The following is a 21,743-nucleotide window of genomic DNA, read 5'->3' as shown; positions in this document are numbered from 1 at the left end:
AACAATATCATTCCAATCAATTTTAATCCAATGAGAATTTTCATCCAATTTAATATTACTTTTATTTAACCCTTTAATAACTTTTATTCCATTTGAATCAATATCAATAAAACAAGGAACTTCTTCTAATCCATAAAGTTGTATACAATTAAACATTTCTTCAAATTCATCATACTCTAATTCAGAAATAACATCAATACTATCATTACTTTGTCTATTATTTTTCTCTTCTTTTTGTATTAAGTTTAGTTGAAGAGTTTTTCCTTTTGTTCCTTTTAAAATGTTATATCTTTCATTGAATCTATAATCTCTTACAATTCTTCTTCTTATACCAAATGAACTTTGGGTATCATCTATCATATACTCTTCAACATTTTCTTCCCAAATACCTTTTGGCATTATTAAATTAAGTTTCATTGTATTCCAAATAGTTATTAATTGAAGTTTTATTGAGAGGGGTTTATCATAAAGGTATTTTCTTTCTTTAATATATAGTTCTATTGCTTTTTGTCTTCTATTATCAATTTCTTTTAATCTATCATCTTGAGTTATAACAGATTTATGAATATCATCAACTTCATTTCCAATTTCTTTAAAAGCTAATGCTAATTGTTTGACAATAATTTCTTTTCTTTCTTCTTGTGTATTTCTAAAAGTTCTTATACTTTGATTTAATTGAAGACATAATGAACGTAATTCAACTATTTTATTCTCTACCCATAAGAAAACTTTATCAGAGTTCATTTGTAATAATGACTTAAATCCCTTCTTAAGATCTCTAGTTGGAAGTATTTTATTTAATATATTCATATAACTCATTGATATTCTTTTGAGAATACTAGAATATATTGGATTAATTTTTTTAACTTGACTATTGGTTATTTGAGTTAATATAATTGTTAAGAATGTTGTGACATATGTTTCAGAGTGTGGTTGACTAAAAAAGAAGTCTTGAAGATGAAATTGTTGTGCAGCAAATACAAAAGAGTCTTCAGTAATATTATCAAACATTAAAAGATTCATTCTGTCAATCATTTCTACCCAAATATTATTTTGGTCTTTTGAATGAATTTCTTTAAAGTCTATATAAATATTCATTAAGACATAAATACAATTAATGACTAAATGAAGACTTATATTCATTTGTTGTGAAATTGAAATATCTAATAAGAATTGAGAATATTCAACAAAAATTTTAGTAATTTTATCTTTAGGGATTGAATAAAATAATTCATGTAATTGTTGAATTGATGAAAGAATTATTTCTTTTAATAAATCTCCATTTGGCTGTAGAATAGAAGAATAATAGATTATTTTTTTATAACTATCTCCATCTCTTAATGAAGCAGCAATTAAATATCCAATACATTTAACTATATCTTTACAAAGTGTTTGTTGCTCTTTATTTAATTGAGCATCACCAATATATTTTTTATTTCTAAGAACAAGAACACTTAATAAACTCTTTACTAGTTCATTACTTTGAATAATAGATTGTCTTATTGAACGGTATTGATGAAATATATCAATAAATGTTAAAATAATGAATTCTGAATTTAAAATTCGTTGTTTATCAAATTCAATTAATAAAGACGACCTAACTATTTCATTTAATAATAACATGTATCGAGGGCATAATGGACGTTGAACTATATTAACTGTTGTAAAAAGTTCTGAAATAACTGGATTAGTATGTAATAAAAGAGCGAATAAAGCATATATAGATTCTTTTGAAGAAGTAAATACATAAACTACTCGTAGTAATTGATCTAAATCTGAATAAAAATCATCAGAAAATGATTGAGATAAAAATGAAAGATTTGCTGCAAGATGAAGTAATGGTGGTGCAAGTGATTCTGGAGGTTTAGAAACACTAACAAACTGATAAATAAAATTAGAAGATAACCCAGGAAGAATTCCTTTTACAGAAACTATTTGATCTAATAATGTTAATAATTGAGTACATCTAAAAGCACACCAAGAACGATGAAAGTCTGAATCTGATTTATCAAAAACTTGAAGAAAGTATGAAGCAAATGATGTTACAACGGAAACTTCTTCTTTACTACAATTTACTGAAAGGATACAAATTAATAACTGAGTTACACAATTAATTACTGAACTTTCTGTATTTTCATCAATGAAAAGAACCATTAATTTTCTCATTAATCCAACTCCTCTTAATGACTCTGACGCAGAAACAGGAGAAAATTCATAAACTGATTTTAGTGTTTTTAATACATATTCAATTCCATTTGGACATGAGCTTAAAAGGTCAAAATCAAGTACTAAAGTAGTTAATATTTCTGGATGTGTTACACAGAAGTCAGAGTCACTTGTTTTAATTCCAGATAGTGCTAATAATACTTGTAAAACTCCATGTGATATTAATTGTTTCTTTGAATGTAAAATAAGAACTAGAATATCAAATGAATTCGTTTTAACAGCTTCAGCATAAAGTTCTGATGAACCTCGTAAACAAAACATTAACACTTGCAATGAGTCACATAACTCTGATGTTGAAGAAGATTTTTCTATTAATGATAATAATAACGCTATTCCCCCACATCTACAAATACATGTAACAAAAGGAGAAGGTGATGTTGGGCAAACTCTTCCTTCCACAACTAAATCTGTTCTTGATACATCATTGATAAGATCAGTCATAACATAAATAATATCATCTCTTTGAATAGAAATAGAAGGATTAATAATACTTGTTGGCCCTCTCAAACTTATTGATTCATTATAACATGAAGCACAATACCTTCCTTTATATTGTGGACCTAATTGATACATTGTTTTTATGTCATTCGCTGTTCTTGTTCCATTAATAATCATTAATTCTCCGACACTAAAAGAATATGAATGAATTGAATGACCATTATGACCAACAGTGACAGTATAACTTCCTTGTAGAATATTAATACTTGACTTTGACTCATTAATGAAATTTCCATTAACAAAACACAAAACCGGTTGATTTGGATATAGACAAATAGCTAAATGAAACCATGTTCCTAATGGAACATTTATGAAACTTAGTCTCGTATTCTCATTAAAAATTTCCATTATTCCAGTGTTTATAGAAATAGATATTCCACCAGAACTTCTAACTGGAATAATTTCAACTATATTATATATCCCACCACAGAGTCTAAACCATCCTGTAATTAATAATGGAATATTATCCAACCATATATAATTTTTTATATATGATACTTTATCAGAAGTATCGAAAGTTAATCCACCTACTGTATCTCCACTCACCATAGAAGTGAGTATTGATAATAAATTACTATTAAGACATTCTCCTTTTAAAGCTTTAATAAGTTTTTTACAACTTTTAGGTTTAATAGAATATCTTCCTATTTTTTCAATCAATTGAACGAATAAAGGATCATTTAAAGCATTAGAAAAACATAATAGAATTGTTTCTAAAACATTTGACTGGTAAGCACCGAATAATTCCATTGTACTTCCAAAAGAGTTTGTAAGAATTTTAAAAAGATAATTTCTGTGTTTTTCTTCAAGACTTTTTGAGAAACGTAATAATGAAGGAAGTAAATAAGAGTTGATAATATTTACTTTAATTGTTTCTCCTATAAATATTGATTTAATTTTATTTGTTGGCTGTTCTGTAATAAGAGCTAGTATGTGAGAACAGACAATAATTGGTTCTGTTTCTTTCCATGGATTAAATTCTAAATAGTCATCAATAAATTTAACTGGAAATCCATTTTGCAAACGCATTCTATTTGTTGTTGATTCTTGTAAAGTACAAACATATGAATCTACACATGACGTTATGATATTCATTCGTTGAACTAATGTTTTACTTCGAGTTGGGGTATTTAATGGTTGAGAATATCCCCAACGTTCAATAAATTTACGTAATAACTCAAAACAATTACAAACACCAAACATTTCTCTTGCGATTGGGGATTGGTCCATTAAAGAAATAGCAGAAGAAAGACGTGAAATTGGGTCAATGTCATTCAATATTTCATCAATCATTAATGTGGAAATAAGTGCTGCTTGATCTGTTGGAACTAAAGCAATAACTTCTTTGATTATAGATGTAATTTCATTCCGATATTGAGGTTTATTATTAAACAACTGAACAAGCTTTTCTATTATTGAACTTTCTCTCATAAATAATGCAGTATTTTCTTTATTCCCAGATAATAAAATACAAATAACCCGTGTAACACATTCAACAATATTAGAGGTATCTTCAGTAGTTGTAGAAGTATCTAATAATACTTGAACTAAAGGAATTAATAAAGGGCTTAGTGAAGATTGATATAATGAACGATGACTTCCAATTAATTTAATAATAAAAGAAATAAAAGGAGGCATAATAGATGTATGAAGAAAATTAGACAATGAAATAAATTGAATAAACACATCAACAAAAGGAGATAAATCACGATGGTACGTATTTAATAACTTTTCTAACATTTGAAACACTAATTCGATTTCAATACTTTTAAATGATACTAACATTAAACAAATTGATTCTAAATAAGTCGGAAGAATATAATAATTCTCTGGATTACAAAATAAGATGAATTGAATTGATTGTAATGCGTATAATGTTAGTCTTGGACAAACAAGTAATTTCATTAATATTGAAGGTATTTCATAATTTTTAATTAATCCAACATTATTATTACTATTGTTAAAAGAAGGAGGAGTAGATGTAATAGAATAAACACCATTTCCATAAAAACAAAGATCTTGTAATGAAGTAACAATAGACAATTGTAAAGTATCAAAAAAAGAAGTATCATTAATTGATGTATTTAACATTTCAAAAGTAATAGGGGAAGTAATAATAATAACAATTCTATTAAAAAATAATGATTGAATATGAATATTTAATATTCTAGAATCAAAAGTACATGTTGTCTTAATAAATTTTAAATATGTATCAATCACTTTTAATGTATTTTCATTAAGTTTTGCATCTAACATAGTTTCAACTGTTTTATTTAATGCTTCTTTCATTGATCTACTAACATATAATTCTTGAAGAACTTTAGGATTCATTACTTTGCTAATCATTTCAAATACAGGAAGAAAAAGAGTTGCATATTCAATTTGTTTAAAATTAATTTGAATAAGTTCTTTTGGAATAATATTAAACTCAATTTTAGGAAATACATTTAATGCTAATTCAATAAGACATTCACATAATTTATTATCAACAATTATTCCATTAACAAGAATATAATAATAATGAGAATATGAATTAATAAATTCATCACTCATAAATTTGTATTGAGTACTTTCAAAAAATTGTTCATTTGATAAAATAACCATCCCCTTTAATACTGACTTCCCAGATGAATATTCTAGTACTGTTCCTTTATTAAATTGATTAAAAAAATTATCAATAAAAAGTGGTAATAATTGATTACTTTCACTATAATTCTTTAATCGATTTTCAATTACATTAACATTCTCTGGATCATTTATTCGTATAATATCAATATAATATCGTTTTAACTCGTCCATGTTAAAGTATCTTTTTTATGTTTTTTCTTTTTTATTTTTTCTGTTTTTTCATTAATAGAATTGTGTTATTCAGTCTTTTTTTTCTTAAAATTATTTTATTCTTTTTTTTTTTTGATAAAATAATTATCTTTTGAAATTTCTTTTTATTCAATATTATCTCTTTGAAATAATTCAATAACTTCATTTTTCCTGTTAAACAAACGAATAAAGTTGGATAAACACTCTTGAAAAGAAAAACTGTATTTCAACTATTTAAAAAGATTAAAATATTTAATTAGAACTATTTAGAAACAAAATTAATGACGTGTCAATGACTATTTAAACTGAGATAACAGTAAAAAAAATAATTATTGAACTCTTTGTTTAAGTAAGACTTTATCAGTTCTTTCTTTAAAGAGGGTTCAAAGAAGTAAAAGGAAGTTGCTTTTGTTCAATATTATTGTTGTTTCAAAACACACTTCCAAATATTCTATCATCATTAAAAAAACTTTATTATATTTATTTTTTTTTTGTTATATTTCTCATAAATTAAAAGGAACAATAAAAAACTTGAAAAAAACATTTAAAGAGGAAAGAAAATGTCAAAACAACCAAGAATGTCTGCCCAACAAGAAATGGAATTAAATGACTACATGAGAGAAGAGAATGATTTTTTTATTGACAACGAAAAGAAAAGACAAGAACAAATCATAAAAAAACAAGATGAACAATTAAATAAGTTGAGTGAAAATATTAATACAGTCCATGAAGTTAGTTTAATTATTAATGATGAAATTTCTCAACAAGACCAAATTATTAATGAGGTTGCTGATAAAGTTGATCATACTGATTCAAGAATTGTTTCAACCAGAAAAAAAATTGACCAAGTTATAGAAAAGAGTAGTAGTTTGTTTATTTTATATATCTTTTCAAATACTAAAATATCCTAAACTATTAGATTGGAAAATAGGACTTGTTATTGGTGTCTTAATAGTTGTTCTCATTATTATTATTATTCTCATTTTCGTCTTATAATTGAAGAATTGGAAAGTAAAATAAAAACTTTTTTAAATTCAATAGTTAAAAATTGATATATAAAACAAAAGTTTATTTTTATTTCATTATTTTGTTTTTATTTAAAACAATATTGAACAAAACAAAACATCAATGAAGTTAATTTGTTACAACATAACCAATTCCTATTGGAGCAGTTTCTTGAGAAGATAAAGAAACTGAGGTTGCATAAGTAAAAAACACTATCTCTTCTCTATCTATCTTTTCTTTTACATCTTTCATTATTTGGTAATGTCTTTGAGGTGGTTGGTGATAAACTTCTAAAAACTGATTAAGATGAATATGAGTAAAAACACCGTCTCGAGGAAGAAGAATAACTATCATAAATAAAGAACTCATCAAAAGGAGTATTTCAAAAACAAAAACAGAGATATATGGAGAATTAGAAAATGAAACTTCTTGAGTAAAGTCATATAAAGTACAAATAACAAGACGAACAAATACTAGAAAATAACAAAACTGAAGAATTTGAATCTTTTTTTTAAGTACTTCAATAAACTCAACAGGTACTTCTTCTGAAAGAATTTGCATTGTAATAAAATGTCTATTTAAAGCCACAAACCTTCCTGTTATTGGAAGAATAAAAAATATTCCAACTAAAGAAACCATTAAACGAATATCTTTAAAGATATGAGAACCAAAAGAAATGAATAAATAAACTAACAAAATAATGACAAATGGTTGTGTTTGTTGACGGAAAAAATGACTATAAACAATACTATATCCTAATGTTAAAATACTACATAAAACAATTGGAAGATAATCTGACATTGAACGGAATAAAGATGAAACATAAAACAAAAAGAGGGATGGTTGTCCTGACTTTGAATAATCACGATAATAACTACTCTCAAATAAACAATGTAACACAAAGACAATTTGTATAACTAAAACCATACGATGAATTTGTTTTATATGTCTTTTATTAAAAATACAATAAATAATATAACTTATCATTATAAATGAATATACTCCCATTAATATTAAATACACTTCTGGAGAATAAACTTGACTTATTGGTAATTCACTTTTACCATTTTTAATATGAATTGTATATTGAAATTTAAATGGAAATGTTGTATTACATGCTAAAAGAGCAAAGTCATAAACACTTGCATTTAAATAATGATAAGATGAGTCATTAAATACATCTAATTGTTATTTTCATTTCTTTTTTATCATTTCTTCTTATTAATGACAAACACGTTTCACAAATTTTTTCTAATCTTTCACATTTTTCTCTATCACTTGCTGTTGGTGGGGCTGTATAATCTCTTCCTCGTTGACATACAGCAAGTGTTATTCTATCATTAAATTCAGGTGTCATAGTTGTAATATCAAATTTACCTTCTTTTCCAATAGAAAATGAAAATAAATAATTTCTTGTTGTTTTAATTGTAATTGTATCACTTTGATAATAACCAAAACAAGTGGTGAAGATGATCCATAAGAGCATTCTTAATTTCATCTTTTAAGTTCTTTTCTTTTTTAGTTAAATTAAATAATAAATTTCATTAGTTTTTTTTTAATAAAAGAGATATTCATGTTATATAAAACAAAATAAATGAAAGGAAATGAATTACTTTTCTTCATTTGGTGTTTCAATGAAATTCAATACAGTTTCTTCAATAGATTTTATGAACATTGCAAAATTAAAATAGTCTTTTCTTGCAATGGCGATTTCTTTAGATGTATTATCTTCGAATTCATCCAATACCATTTTACAAAGATTTGATAGTTTACAAACAATATCAAATAATTCTTTTATTAATGTTTTATCTTGACTCATAAGAGTTTTATCTAAGAATACTTGAGTTGTAGTTAATAATCCACTATATGGAGTTGGTGCAAGTATATATCTTAAAATAGGAATAATATCTTCTCTAAAACCAGAATCAAATACAGATTCTAATGCTTCATATAATTTAAACATATCACCAACAGTTTTTTCACATGGAGATAACACATTAGTAAATTTACTAATAACATGAGAACGAGATAACAATGATGGTAATTTTCTTTCAGTTTGATATTCTACATGAATCGAGATAGAATCTTCAATGCTTGTTTTAATTTGGTCATTTTCTAACATAAACTTATCTGTTGGAATAAGTATAGCTTGTTGTTGTCTTATAACTTGATTATTAACAATTGGATATACTTCCCAAACAGTAATTCCAACATTTCTATTAACTAAATGAATATATTGTTCAAAGGCTGATCTTGTTTTAGTAGAACAATAAATATATTCATTGTCGTTTGTTCCATTTGAAGAATTGCAAATAATTACACAATAATAATGTAATTCAATTCCTTTACCAACAGTTCCCATTTGTTCATATAATTTTTCTATTCTTGAATGAATACTAACTATTTGATTTAAATCGTTCATATTTTGGAAATGTGCTAATAAAAATTCACATACTCGTACTGCATGTGAAAAGAGTTTTCCTTCTTCAAATGCTTCAATAGCCATTAATGCGTGATGAATTAATTTATCATTAGTAAATGCTGAAACCATTCCATTAGATATTTTTGAAGGTTCATATAATAAAAAGTCAGGTGCAATATTAGTTAACATTTCTTCATAATTTCCTACAACATTATCACCATATAATGACTTAAATAAATAATAAACAATAGCAACTTCACATAATCCTTCTTCAATATTTAATTCAGCAATTTTTAATTTATGTGACAACTCACACATCCATGTAAAATGAAGTTGTGGTGATCCAATAGCTTCTATAGCAAGAGAATACACTTTTTCATGAATTTCTTCTGGTTCTGTTTTACGTTCATGACTTTCCAATAATTGAGTTAATCTATTACATAAGTCTTTAATTCCTTCTATCATATTTTCAAATTCTCTATGAAATTCTCTTTGTTGCATTGGTGAAACATCAAGTAATGCTTCTCTTCTAAATTTTCCATTACAATCAAGAAATTGGAATATCTCTTTCTTTTTCGTAGTTATTTTAATTGTTCCAACTTTTTTAGTTTTTTCTTTCTTTAATAATTCTTCTTTCTTTTCATCTACTTTATTTTCTTTATTAACAAGTCCTTTCTCATTTGTTTTATTCCAAATTTCATTTAAACTCATTTCTTTTCCGTTATAATTAACATATTTATTAATCCAACTTATTCTTTTCTTAATAATCTCTTGAATTTTACTATAATTTGATCTTGCACTCTTTAATGTTTTAAAATCGACTTTTACTGCCTTTAATGCTTCATTACAATCTCTATAAAATTCTTCAATACTATTCTTATAATTGTTACGTTCTTGTTCTCGTTCTTTCTCTTTCTCTTTTTTCATTTTCATTTCTTTATCAAATTCTTCTAATTGTCTCATAAAATCTTCACCAATTTCATTAATTTCTCCAAGTATTTCATATGTATATGGTGTTTCTCTTTCAATAAACCCAAACACTTTTTCTGTATTATTTCCTTCTTTTGTTTTTCTTTTATTCATTTCAACTGAACTTTTTCTTCTTCTTTTTTCTTTTCTTTCTTCTTTTGTTTTAAGTATTTTATCTAATTCATTTGTTTCTTTATTAATAGTTTCTATAAGTCCTTTTATTTCATTTTCTTCTTTAATAAGTCCTTCAGTAACACCAACAACAGTTTCAAAAAATTCATGACTTTCAGGTAATTCTAACTTTAATGTAGCTTTACTACTAAGATAAAATTCTTGTACTTTTAAGACATTTTTAGCAAATGAATTTTCTTTTTGATACCATTCTCTTGCTTTATTAAAATTTTCATCAAATATCTTTTTCTTCAATACACAATTCTTTAAATGAACCACAAGATTTTGTGACATTTGAATAATTCTTTCCCAATAATTATAATATGTTTCCCATGGTGCTGTAGCTGTAATAATTTCTCCACTCTTCTCTCCTCTTCTTCTACATAATTCAATTGATTGTTCATTAAGAATTTGAAGTTCAACAAATCTTCTTGTGAAATATTCAGCACTAACTGGTCCTTCACAAAATTCATTCATAATAGCAGCATGTTGTTGACAAACTAACTTTTCATTTTCTGCTATAATTTTATCAATTTCAGCTTTTCTTTCTTGATAATTTTGTCTAACATCTAATACATCAATAATTCCTTGTAACTGTGATTCTACCATTGCTACAACATCTTGAATTAATTGTTTTAAATCATTACTCTCAACACAAATTAATGAATCAACTTCTTTTTTATCAGTAATTTTTCTTAACTCATTTTCGATATTACATGCTTCATTTAATAATTCATTACCTTCTTTAGTAATAGAATTTAATTTTACTGTCAACGACTCTTTCTTTTCTAACAAATCCACATCTCCAATACCATCACCAAAGACATTTTTAACTTTTAATTCTTGTTTGACCCAATCAAATATTTTTTCATTAATTTCTTCGTATTTCTGAACTTGAACACCAATTTTTTCTTCTTTTTCTTGTTGTTTTCTACTTTCTTTTAAACAACGTCTATAATTATTCATAAATTCAATAAACATTTCATCTAATTTTTGATAAGAGGTATAAAGAGGTTCATACAAATTAGTTCCTGTATATCTACTTTTAATTAATCGTTGAATGGCAATAGAATCTTCTTCTTTAAATCTAAGATTTTGGAAATACATTTTTGAAACATCTTTTCTTATTTCATTATAACAATCAATATAACTACATTCTAAATGTTCAAATTCTTTAATTTGATTTAATTTAGGTTTTATTAATTCACATAAATATGAAATAAATTCTTCAATTGCAGCTGCATCTAATCCAATACAGAGTTGTTGTACTCTAACAGCAGCATTATTGTCATTATGTATTTCATTATATGATTTTTCCATTGCAGTTTCCATTTCTTTTTGTGCCCATTCTCTATCTTCTTCATGAATTTGTTTCATTTCATCTAATCCATTAAGGAATGTACTAAATTGAATTAATTGATTTTGTGCAGTGGATGATAATGATTTAGAAACAAGAGCAGATGATATATGAGACTCACTTAATGCAGCATCGTATGTAGTAATATAATTACATTTAGTAAAAAGATACATTAAAGTAATAGCATCTAACCTTTTTCTATTTTCTTTAGAATAAAAATATTCTAATAATTGTTTAACAACGTTTAATGAAATTTCAATACTACGTGTAAATAAACTTACTCTAAATCTAACAATAAAATCTCTTAAATAAGAACAAATGTCTGTTGACATTGATGAATTTTCTATAAGAATCTTTAATATTGCTTCTATTTTACTATTAATTTCATTTTCATTTATTTTCTCTTTTTCAATAAATATATCATAAACTATTTCTATTACATCCATTATTGTTAATAAACAATCTTTCATTACAACTTGAAGTTCCATTTTTCTTGTTACTTGATCAACTTCTGGTTTTTTATCTTTAATAATTTTACGTGGAGAAAGTATTTTCTTTTCACCAAATAAAGGAATTGAACTTTCTTTTTTATCTTCGTCACCAAATATTCTTGGTGATAATGCTCTTCTAAAAATATCTGTTTTAATAGACTTTTTATCTCCTCCACCTCCAGCACTTTCTCCAACAGCTGAAGAATCTGGTTCATCTTTTTTATTTCCAATTATTGTTTTAGAGTCACCTCTTTTGCTTGAAGATGAAGAAGATGATGATGAACCAACAAAAGTATCTTTAATAGTTTTACCAAAAGAAATAAATGATGGTCGTTTCGGTGCACCACCACCAACTGAAGTTTTAATAAATGGCTTTTGATTAAGTTTCATTGTCTGAGAACGAGCAACTTGTTCAACTGGAAAAGTACCAATTTTTGTTGACCTTTCCATTGTAAAGAAAACTTCATTAGCATTTTGTGGCATATCGAAAAAACTAATTAATACTTGTCTTCTTGTTTCTCTAAAAGATTCAATAGGTGTAAGATAAGTAGGAATAGGAATACTAATAACTTTTAAAGCCCATTCTATTTGAGTCATTAACATAGAACATCGAATTGGGACTTCTTTTTCCAAATAAGTTCGTAGAGTACTTGTTTTAAGATTCTTCATTACAAACATAAAACACAATACAAATGATTGTAATGTAAATAATAAATGTTTATCTTCAAGAGTTTCTAAATTAATAGAATGCCATTTCTTAAAGAATTCATATTCTTCAATCATATAAATAACTATAGGCATCATCATTGTAGCTAACTTTTCTTTGTTTTCTTGACTTTGGATAGAACTATCACAGTCAAATCTCATTACCAATAATGATAATCCAAATACTCCTAATTTTTGAAGCATTCCTCCTCTAATAATTAACATCATATAATTTCTAATCATTAAACTTAATATTGTTTGTTGTGCAAAACATAATTCTTCAAATGTTTCTTTTGATTCAACACTATTAGCTCTAAATAAAATAGAAGAATCTCTAAAAACATTAAGAAAATCAACTCTAAGTACTTGAGTAGCTATTTCTTCATTATTTCCTCTCTCTAGTTTTTGAGTTCCAATAATATCCATCTTTCCACCAAAAGCATACCAATCCATAACCATATCTATAAGTCCAACAACATAAGTTAATTTCCAAAACCTCATTAAATCTCTAATAAAATTAGCTAAAAACAAATTTGCTTTTATTCTTTCAAACCCATTTTTTAATTTCATTAATTGACGTAAATAAGTTTGAACAAGTTCTATCACTGATTTTTCAAATCTTAGTCCAACTGCTGAACCATAAATTGATTCTGGAAGATTTCCTTTATTAATTTCATCATTTAAATAATAAACTAATGACCTTATAATTAAATCAAAGAAGAACCATGAGTATTTAACAATGACCATTGGATTAAATTGAACTTCATTATCATTCATTAGTCCTACAAAGTCTCCAAGAATTAATAAAAAAACATATTTGTAATGTGAATAAAATTTAAGAAATGTTTGTGGATCAAAGAAGTCATTAATATACTCTAGTAATGAATGTTCTTTAATTTCATTATTTGGCTGTAAGACTGAATGGAAGAAAATAACAAAATTCATAAATTTATTTTGTCCTACAACACCTCCAATCATCCAATTTAAAACAGTTGGAAAATATATTCTAAGAAATGAATTTTGAGAACCAAATGATATTTTTCCAATTTTCTCAACAATATTCATAACATTATCTGCTCCAACAGTTTCTCCAAGTGTTTGGATTTCTTTCATTGTAGGAACTAGTGAAACTAAATTAACAACTTTAATCTTTAAAGTTCCTCTTGAATCTCCTGGTTTAGTAAGATATTCATTTGATGGTTTAATAAGATCAATAACAATTTCTGTTGTTTGAGGTAATACTGGTCTTAACACTCCATAACATCTACATTCTACTTTACTACCATCTAATTGCATTTCCATAACTTTAATAAGAATATGCCAATTTGAATTGCTATCAAACACCTCTTTCTGTTTAGGCATTTTAATTTTAATTTCATCATTAAATTTAATACTTTTATTACTACCTTTAACAGCTGTTTCTCTTTTTTTACAAAACCCACCAGTTACATTATCTCCATAGAAACATTCAACACAATTATTTTCATTTTCTTCTGCCTCATTTGTTTTCATTACAAATTCTAAATACAAACAAGTTTTTCTTTTTTCTTTAAATACCAAATCCTTTGGATATAAATAAAAGTTCATTGAATATTCTGTTATTGCAGTAGATGCAACAAATGGATAACTAACATCTTCTAATAAATATAATTTTGGTGCATCTGATATTTGGTCTGTTAACTCATTTCCATTTGCATCAATAATATTAAACTCATCCATTCTTTGTGCGCTTCCACCTTTTCCATTAGAAAATGCTTCTCTAAGTCTATCAATTTTTAAAGCCCAACTCATTTGAGTAGCTTTAGGTTCTTTTCCTGAGTCAATATCATTAATTAATTTTAATACATCTTTAAATTCATCATCTCTATAAATCTTTAATTTAAACTCAGTTAGAGGTTTAATAATTGGTCCTTTTTTCTCTTTTATTTCAATAGGAAGTTTAAATGCTCCAATTCCAATTAAAGAACGATGGTTAATAATATTAATATTTTGTTTTAATGCTTCTAACTTCTTTCCTTTTGGCAATTCTTCTCCACAATAAATATCTCTCATTGTATTTTGTTTAGCATCAGCATTTCTATAAACAAATAAAATTGCCCATAAACTATTATCTTTATCACCTGCAACTGCAGAATTAATTTCTATAGCAATTGGTGTATGATTTATTGATGGATCAAAATGAAAATCCGAAGTTACTTTTTCAATAAGTTTATTTTTTGTGTAAATAGCAAATACACAATGAAATTTTTCTTTTATTGGACATTCTAATCTAAAGTTATGAATTAAAACAGTATAAAAGTTTCTTTTTAATTTTGCATTAGTAATTGCTTCATCGTCATTTCCTAACATTACCTCTAATGTATCGTCTAATGTAACATCTGAATAATTTTTTAATAATGTAGGCCATTGTTTTCTTCTTGTTCCTTCATTTTCACCAGCAACTGTAGATTTAAGTGAAATATTAACTTGAGCAATTTCATCATTACCTTTATTAATTATATCAATAATTTTTCTTGTTTGATCATCCAGGTCCATTGAAACAAAATGAAGTTTAGAAGGAGGAACAATACTCATAGGGGGATAAAATATTTGTTGAGCAATTGCTTCTTGAGAACTTATTTTTCTTTTAGGGTCAAGTGTTTTCTTTTCTTTAATTTCTTCAGTAACAAATCCATTTTCAAAAATAGGAGGCTCAACAATAGTACGTGGTTTTCTATTTGAAGGGACTAATTGTGGAAGAAAATCTTTATAATGTTTTGGGTCATTTTTTCTTAGTTGTGCAAAACATTCTTGATATTTATTATCTGATATCTTATTTTGATTTAATTCTTCCATCTTAGCATCGATAATAGTATTAAATCCAATAAAGTCTTTTCTCTGAATTTTTGTTGAAGTAATACTCATTACTTTTTCACTGATTAATTGTTTAACAATGAAATCAGGTAAAGTTAAGTTATGTGTCTTTTCAAGGTAATGAGAGATTTGATATGAATCTAATTCTCCTCTTCCTTCAGTATCATATTTATCAAATAAATTTAATAGCCGTTCTTCTTCTTCTTTTTTTTGTTGTTTTTTACTTTGTGTTGGCAATTCTTCTTGTCTTTTATCTTGTGTATTTCTTCGTACTAATTTCATCACACAATAATTTTAAGTTTTTTTATTCTATTTTTCAGTTTTATTTTTTATTTTTTTCTTCCAAAATTTAAAATATCTGTATTTTTCTGTGTTATATATCATTTTTATATTGTAAAAAAAGTTCATTAGTGTAAAAATATTCAATTCAAGTATTTCGTAAATTGAGAATTATCGAAATAACTCCTTTTCTTCTTAATATTGGAGTAATTTACAAAAAAAAACCATGACAATAAGCATTAAAACAATAAAATTAATTAATAAACGATTGAAGAGTAGAATCATTTTTTGATAAAAATAACAAATCATTAGAAGATAATTCTGAATGCATCCATTCATTAATTTCAATACCTTTTTGTACAATGTCATGTAATCCAAATAAATGTTTTCCTTCTTTAAAAATATCAGTAAATGTTTCAGTTTTATTACTATGATTTTTACCAGAAGAATAATAACTATTGTAAAAATACCCATGAAGACGAAGCAAATCCATTAAATAATGATGGGCTTCAGATATTTTATTATTTGTAAACCGCCTATAAGCAGTTTTTTCACTTATTCCATTATGTTCATCAAAATACATTTTACATTTGCAAATATCTTCCACAGTTTTAGTAAAATCAATTGTATCATTTCCATCTCCAATAGCAACAACCCGAACAAGGTTTGCTGTTTTAGATGATTTTTTTCTTGGTAGTTTAACTTGAATTTCATAATATTTATTTAAAAGAGCAATTAGTAATCCTTGTTCTTCAACCATATAATTTTTTGTTTCAATATATCTTTCAGCAAGTCTTTCAGAATCAGAAAGCTTAACACTCATTACAACAAATGATTAATCTAGTTCTTTGTTAGTTTTTATATCAATAGATTCCCTTCATAATTATCATTAACCTTGTTTTCCTATCTAAAAATAGTAATCTCTCAAGGAAGGAAGTTAAAATTGAACTAAACAAAAGAAATTTTAGTTGGTTACGTGTATTTGGTAGTATGTTGTTAGTTTTTAAAAAGAAAATGAAAAAAATGTACATTATTGAACATTTATTACAATCGCGTATTGAAAAACTATTTAAAAATATAAAAATGATTTTATTTCATTGAATCTATTATAGCATCAAAACTATATGGTGCTGGGTCAATTTTACCATTCATAACACATAATACAGTCATATTTTCTCCAAATGGTAAATCAGATAATAATTTAGGAGTAACTAAGAAATATTGTTGTGCATTTTCTTTATTAACTGCTTTAACTATTTGTGAAAAAATCATTCTTTCATTTAATGGATCCATTCCTTGATTTATTTCATCAACTAATCTAAATGGACAAAATGTTTGTTCTTGTAAACTTAATAAATATAACATCGTTGCAACACTTCTTTCTCCTCCTGACTGTGTATGTGCATTTAATTGTTGTAAACTTCCTTCTTTTCTGAACATTGTTTTAATAATAATTCCATATTTATCATATTCTTCTTTTTCATCTAATTCTACACTTCCTCTACAATTAATTTGATTCATATACACACTAAATGATTCATTAATATGTTCAATTACTTCTTTAACTTTATTTAACCATTCATCTTTAATTCCTGTCATAACTTCTTCTGCATTTTTAATTTCTTCATTTACTATTTGTGCATCTTCAAGTTTTTTACTTAATTCATTCTTTGCTTGTTGGTATAATTCTTCTACATTTTCTTCTACATTTTGTCTATATTTTAATTTACTTTCTTCATTTTCTATTTCTTCTTCAATAGCACTAACTTCATCTGGTAATTGTTGAAATATATCATTAAGTTCATTAGTAATTATACATACTGCTTCAGCTTCTTTTCTTTTTTTAACTGCTTCATTTTTTGCATCATCATATAATTGTCCAATTCTTCTAAATTCATTTTCTAATTCAGATAATCTTCTTTTAAATTCATTTAATTGATTTTTACATTTCATTTGTTTAATTCTTAATATTCTAACAATACAACTCACTGGATTTGTTTCCATTTTTGCCTCAATAAATCTCTTTAATAAATCTCCCATTTTTAACATTTGTTCATTAATTTTTGTTTGTATTTTTTTAATTCCTTTTTGTAAATCTCCTATCTTTTTATCAAGATCTTCATCGTTTTCAAATAATTTTAAATTATTCTCTTTACTTCTCTTTGACCTTATTAATTTATCTCTTTCTCCTTTTGCTCTATTAAATTCTTCGATCCCTCTTCCTATTTCATGTTTTTTTTCTTCTAACATTTTTATTTCTTTTCTATTTTCTTCAATATTTCTTTTAACCACCTCAAGGTCTTGAGTAATTTTTTTAATTTCTTGTTCTAATTTTAATTTTTGATTTGTATCAATTGCTGTACTTAGAAATCTTGCTTTTCTTATACTATTCACTTTATCAGAAACTGCATCTGAATATCTTGACTTAACTTTATTTATTACACTAGATGGTGTAAAATATGTTCCAGGTGGTAGTCTTTCAATATATTGTTCTGTTTCTTTATTACATATAAATTTCTTACTTAATTGACACATATCCTCTACTACTTTTAATACTGCATCTGGTCCAATAACTGCTTTATCCATTGTTGTTAATACACCATATTCAGAATGAAGTCTTAATTGTGTAGCTTGTGTTCCAGTATTATCATGTTCTCTTTTAAAGACTTGTATTTGTGTTCCTTTTTCTTCAACAAGTTTACTAATTAAAGTATTTTCATCTTTCTTATTTGTAACAACAAACCCTTTTAATACAGATATTGGAACACACATTTCAACAAAATTTGTATATTCATCTTTTGAAACATTTAATTCTACACAAATTGGTCCATAAACTTCTTCTTCAAATAATCCTTTATGTTCTTGTAACCAACTGTATGCTTGCATTACTGCCGCATCATTATCAAATATTTTTCTTAATTTATTTTGTTTTAAATCATTTAACTTTGCTAAGTCTCTATTTAATTGTAATATTTTTCCATTCATTTCTCTTAGTTGAGTATCTAATGAAGCGTCTTTATCTTGTTTTTCATTAATTTGCTCTCTAAATCCTTTTAATTGAACTTGTTCTTCATTTGCTCTTTTTTCAAGTTCATCTAAATTTGGTATATCTTTAAGTTTTTGTTCAATAATAATAAGCTCATTTTTAAGTTCATTAATATTTCTATTCTTCTCTTCTTTTCTCTTTTTTGCTAATTCTACTTCTTTCTTTTTATTTGAAAGCTCTTGTTCTAATTTTTCTTTTTGAGTTTCTGCAATAATTATTTCTCGTTCATTTTTATCACATATTGTCTTTGTATCATTTACTTTCTTATCTTCACTTTCAATTTTATTTTTAATTTTATTAAATTCCATTGCAACTGGTGTCATTTCTTGATGTAATGAATCAAGTTTTTGTTGTAATTGTTGTTTTTCTTCTCTTAAACCAACAGCTTTTTTTCTAACTTCTTCAAACTCAGCCCATGGCTTTTTCATCTTTAATTGATTTAATCGTGTTTGTCTTCGTTCTTGTTCATGTTTCTCATGAACACTCTTTTCTAATCCATCTACTCGATATTTTAATTCTTGAATCCCTTTCTCTTGTTGTGCAGATTTTTTTCTTAATTCACCAATAGAACCTTGTGCCTTAATTATTTGGTCATGTTTTTCTTCAAGATCAGAAGTCCCTGTTGCTTTTTCTGTTTCTCTTAATAACTCTGCTGGATTAAGACTACTAAATGCAGAAACTCTATCTTGTGGAAGAAATTGACAAAGATTATCTATCATAATACAATATTCATTACATTTCTGTAAAACTTCTTTGTGACTTGCTGTTCTTCCATTAATAAACCAATTACTTTGATTATTTAAATTAAATTGTCTTCTAATAACTAAATTATTCGCTCGTGTTATTCCATTAAATAATTCTACTTCTATCACAGCATCTTCTTCTCCTATTTTTACAAAATCTTTTAAGTCTTTACTCCGACCAAGGACTTTTGGAGCTGTTCCTAGTCCTAATGCAATAGCACATACAATCGAAGATTTCCCTGCTCCATTAGGACCAATAATAACATTTAATCCTTTTCCTGGAAATACTTCAACTGAATCATAAGTAAGAAACCTTTCCATTTTAATACGAATGATTGATCCTCGGTGATATTGTGTTGTTTGTGTTGTATTTTGTCTTTTCATTTATTCCTTTAAGTTTTGAGGTTTTTATTCTCATTTTTAGGAAAGGGTTTTCCTAAAAAAATGAAAAATATAAATTATTAGATATATTCACAAATATGTGATATAAATACTAGGAATTAATTATTTTATGAATTGGTACTGTTTTTAATACCTTATTTAATTTATATATAAGCAACATCACTGCTCTGCAAATTTATAATTAAAAATGATTGTTTATAATTTTAATTATTTGATATTTTTACTTAGTCATTAATAATTTTCTTTATTTGAGTTAGTTGTTCTTTCTTTGTTGTGATGATTCTTGTTTGTTGGTTGTTTATAAGTACGTATTTATTATTAATAGTGTATTAAGTATTTCTTTAATATATAATGTCTCTTTGATTTAAATAAGTTTCTATTCAATTTAATTCTATTTAGTTTATGTTTTGAGTTAATTCACCGTTTCTTTCTTGTTAGTTCATAACATTATTAATAATACCATTTTTTTTAACCTTCATAGTTTGATAATAAAATGTTATAACACTTTTTGATAAAAAAGAGGTAATTAAGTATATTAACCAAATTTTGTTTATCTTATTTCTTGTTTTGTTCAGTTTAAATATGTCTTTATTGTTATTTAGTCATGACTCTATTTGGTTGTGATAAAAATTACCTTTCATAATATCAATCATCTTTTGAATTACAATATCTTTATTTTCTTCTGTCTGTTAATTTCAATTTTTTAATTCTTTAATTAACTTAATGCTCTCTGAGACTAGAAGATAGCATATTAGAAACACCACACAGACACTAAAATAAATCAAAACATTGAGTCATCAAATATCATATGGTTATAATGTTGTATTTTGTGAAATAATACTTATTCAAGGTTAATTAGTTATTATTTATTAAGTGAGAGTATTAATTTATTAAAATGCAGGTATATTTGATAATGACATTTTGAATTGAAAAAAAGATGTAATACTACCAAGAAAAAGGATTTATTAATTGATTATTGATATGTTCAACTTTAAATAATAAAATAAAGAATGAGGTGTTTTACAACACATTAAACTCAAAAAATGAAATAACAACATAAATGAAGAACCATTTAAGTTTATGATATTTGAATATATTAAAACAAGAAAAATAAAATATATTGAAGAAAGTAGATAGTCACATAGCCAATTGATGAAATACCAAATATTGAATAATTTACAATTGATTTATTTTTAACTCTTTCTTCATTACTAATCTATGTACAGAGGTTACTTCTGGAGTTATTTTATCAATTTATTATCTTATTCTTTATACATATTTGTTTTCTTTATTTATCTTATTTTTAATTTTCTATGTCCGATGGTTAGATTGTTATTAATTGTATTATTTTTTCTTATTGTTTATTATTTATCTTTTTCTACTTACTCTTATTTCATCTTATTGTTATTTATTTATTGACTTGATTTATCTCTTCTCTTTACTCATTTTATCATATTAATTTAATTCGTTTCAGATATTATTATCATTATTTCTTATTTCTCTCTACTCTCTTATTTCTTATTCTTTTATTTTACTTTTGATATTAATTTATCATCACAAATTTACTATTTTCGTTATTTGGTTGGAAGTAGAATAATTTATATTTGTGTTTTATTTCTTTTATTTCTTTTCTAAAAATGTTTGTGTACTTATCATCAATTGAAATGAGATAAATTGTTACATTTGTTAATATCTTCTAATAAATTGAAATAGTATTGTTATTATAAATATAATAAAAATGAAATGATGTTTATTATAA

At 25.2% G+C, this 21,743-nt stretch overlaps 6 protein-coding genes across 6 annotated transcripts; 1 reads left to right on the top strand and 5 right to left on the bottom strand.

Annotated features, from left to right (window-relative positions):
• Positions 1-103: 103 nt before the first annotated feature.
• ENU1_175130 (hypothetical protein) lies at positions 104-5,523 on the bottom strand (the record flags this gene model as incomplete). Its single annotated transcript, XM_008861309.1, has 2 exons — positions 104-125; positions 176-5,523. 2 exons carry the CDS (start codon positions 5,521-5,523, stop codon positions 104-106), a joined length of 5,370 nt encoding a protein of 1,789 aa, XP_008859531.1.
• Positions 5,524-6,119: 596 nt separating this feature from the next.
• On the top strand, positions 6,120-6,452 carry ENU1_175120 (SNARE domain containing protein; the record flags this gene model as incomplete). Its single annotated transcript, XM_008861308.1, has 1 exon — positions 6,120-6,452. The coding sequence occupies one exon, from the start codon at positions 6,120-6,122 to the stop codon at positions 6,450-6,452; it is 333 nt and encodes a 110-aa protein (XP_008859530.1).
• Positions 6,453-6,675: 223 nt separating this feature from the next.
• On the bottom strand, positions 6,676-8,044 carry ENU1_175110 (hypothetical protein; the record flags this gene model as incomplete). Its single annotated transcript, XM_008861307.1, has 2 exons — positions 6,676-7,727; positions 7,780-8,044. 2 exons carry the CDS (start codon positions 8,042-8,044, stop codon positions 6,676-6,678), a joined length of 1,317 nt encoding a protein of 438 aa, XP_008859529.1.
• A 111-nt stretch (positions 8,045-8,155) lies between these two features.
• Positions 8,156-15,796, bottom strand: ENU1_175100 (hypothetical protein; the record flags this gene model as incomplete). The annotated part of the gene is made up of 1 exon (XM_008861306.1): positions 8,156-15,796. One exon carries the CDS (start codon positions 15,794-15,796, stop codon positions 8,156-8,158), a length of 7,641 nt encoding a protein of 2,546 aa, XP_008859528.1.
• A 250-nt stretch (positions 15,797-16,046) lies between these two features.
• ENU1_175090 (hypothetical protein) lies at positions 16,047-16,616 on the bottom strand (the record flags this gene model as incomplete). The annotated part of the gene is made up of 1 exon (XM_008861305.1): positions 16,047-16,616. One exon carries the CDS (start codon positions 16,614-16,616, stop codon positions 16,047-16,049), a length of 570 nt encoding a protein of 189 aa, XP_008859527.1.
• A 266-nt stretch (positions 16,617-16,882) lies between these two features.
• On the bottom strand, positions 16,883-19,966 carry ENU1_175080 (RecF/RecN/SMC domain containing protein; the record flags this gene model as incomplete). Its single annotated transcript, XM_008861304.1, has 1 exon — positions 16,883-19,966. The coding sequence occupies one exon, from the start codon at positions 19,964-19,966 to the stop codon at positions 16,883-16,885; it is 3,084 nt and encodes a 1,027-aa protein (XP_008859526.1).
• Positions 19,967-21,743: the final 1,777 nt, after the last annotated feature.

This window comes from Entamoeba nuttalli, assembly GCF_000257125.1.
Source record: "Entamoeba nuttalli P19 unplaced genomic scaffold asmbl_7730, whole genome shotgun sequence".
NCBI lineage: Eukaryota > Evosea > Mastigamoebida > Endamoebidae > Entamoeba > Entamoeba nuttalli.
Note: the sequence above shows the minus strand (reverse complement) of the source record. Positions and strands in the feature narration are given on the sequence as shown.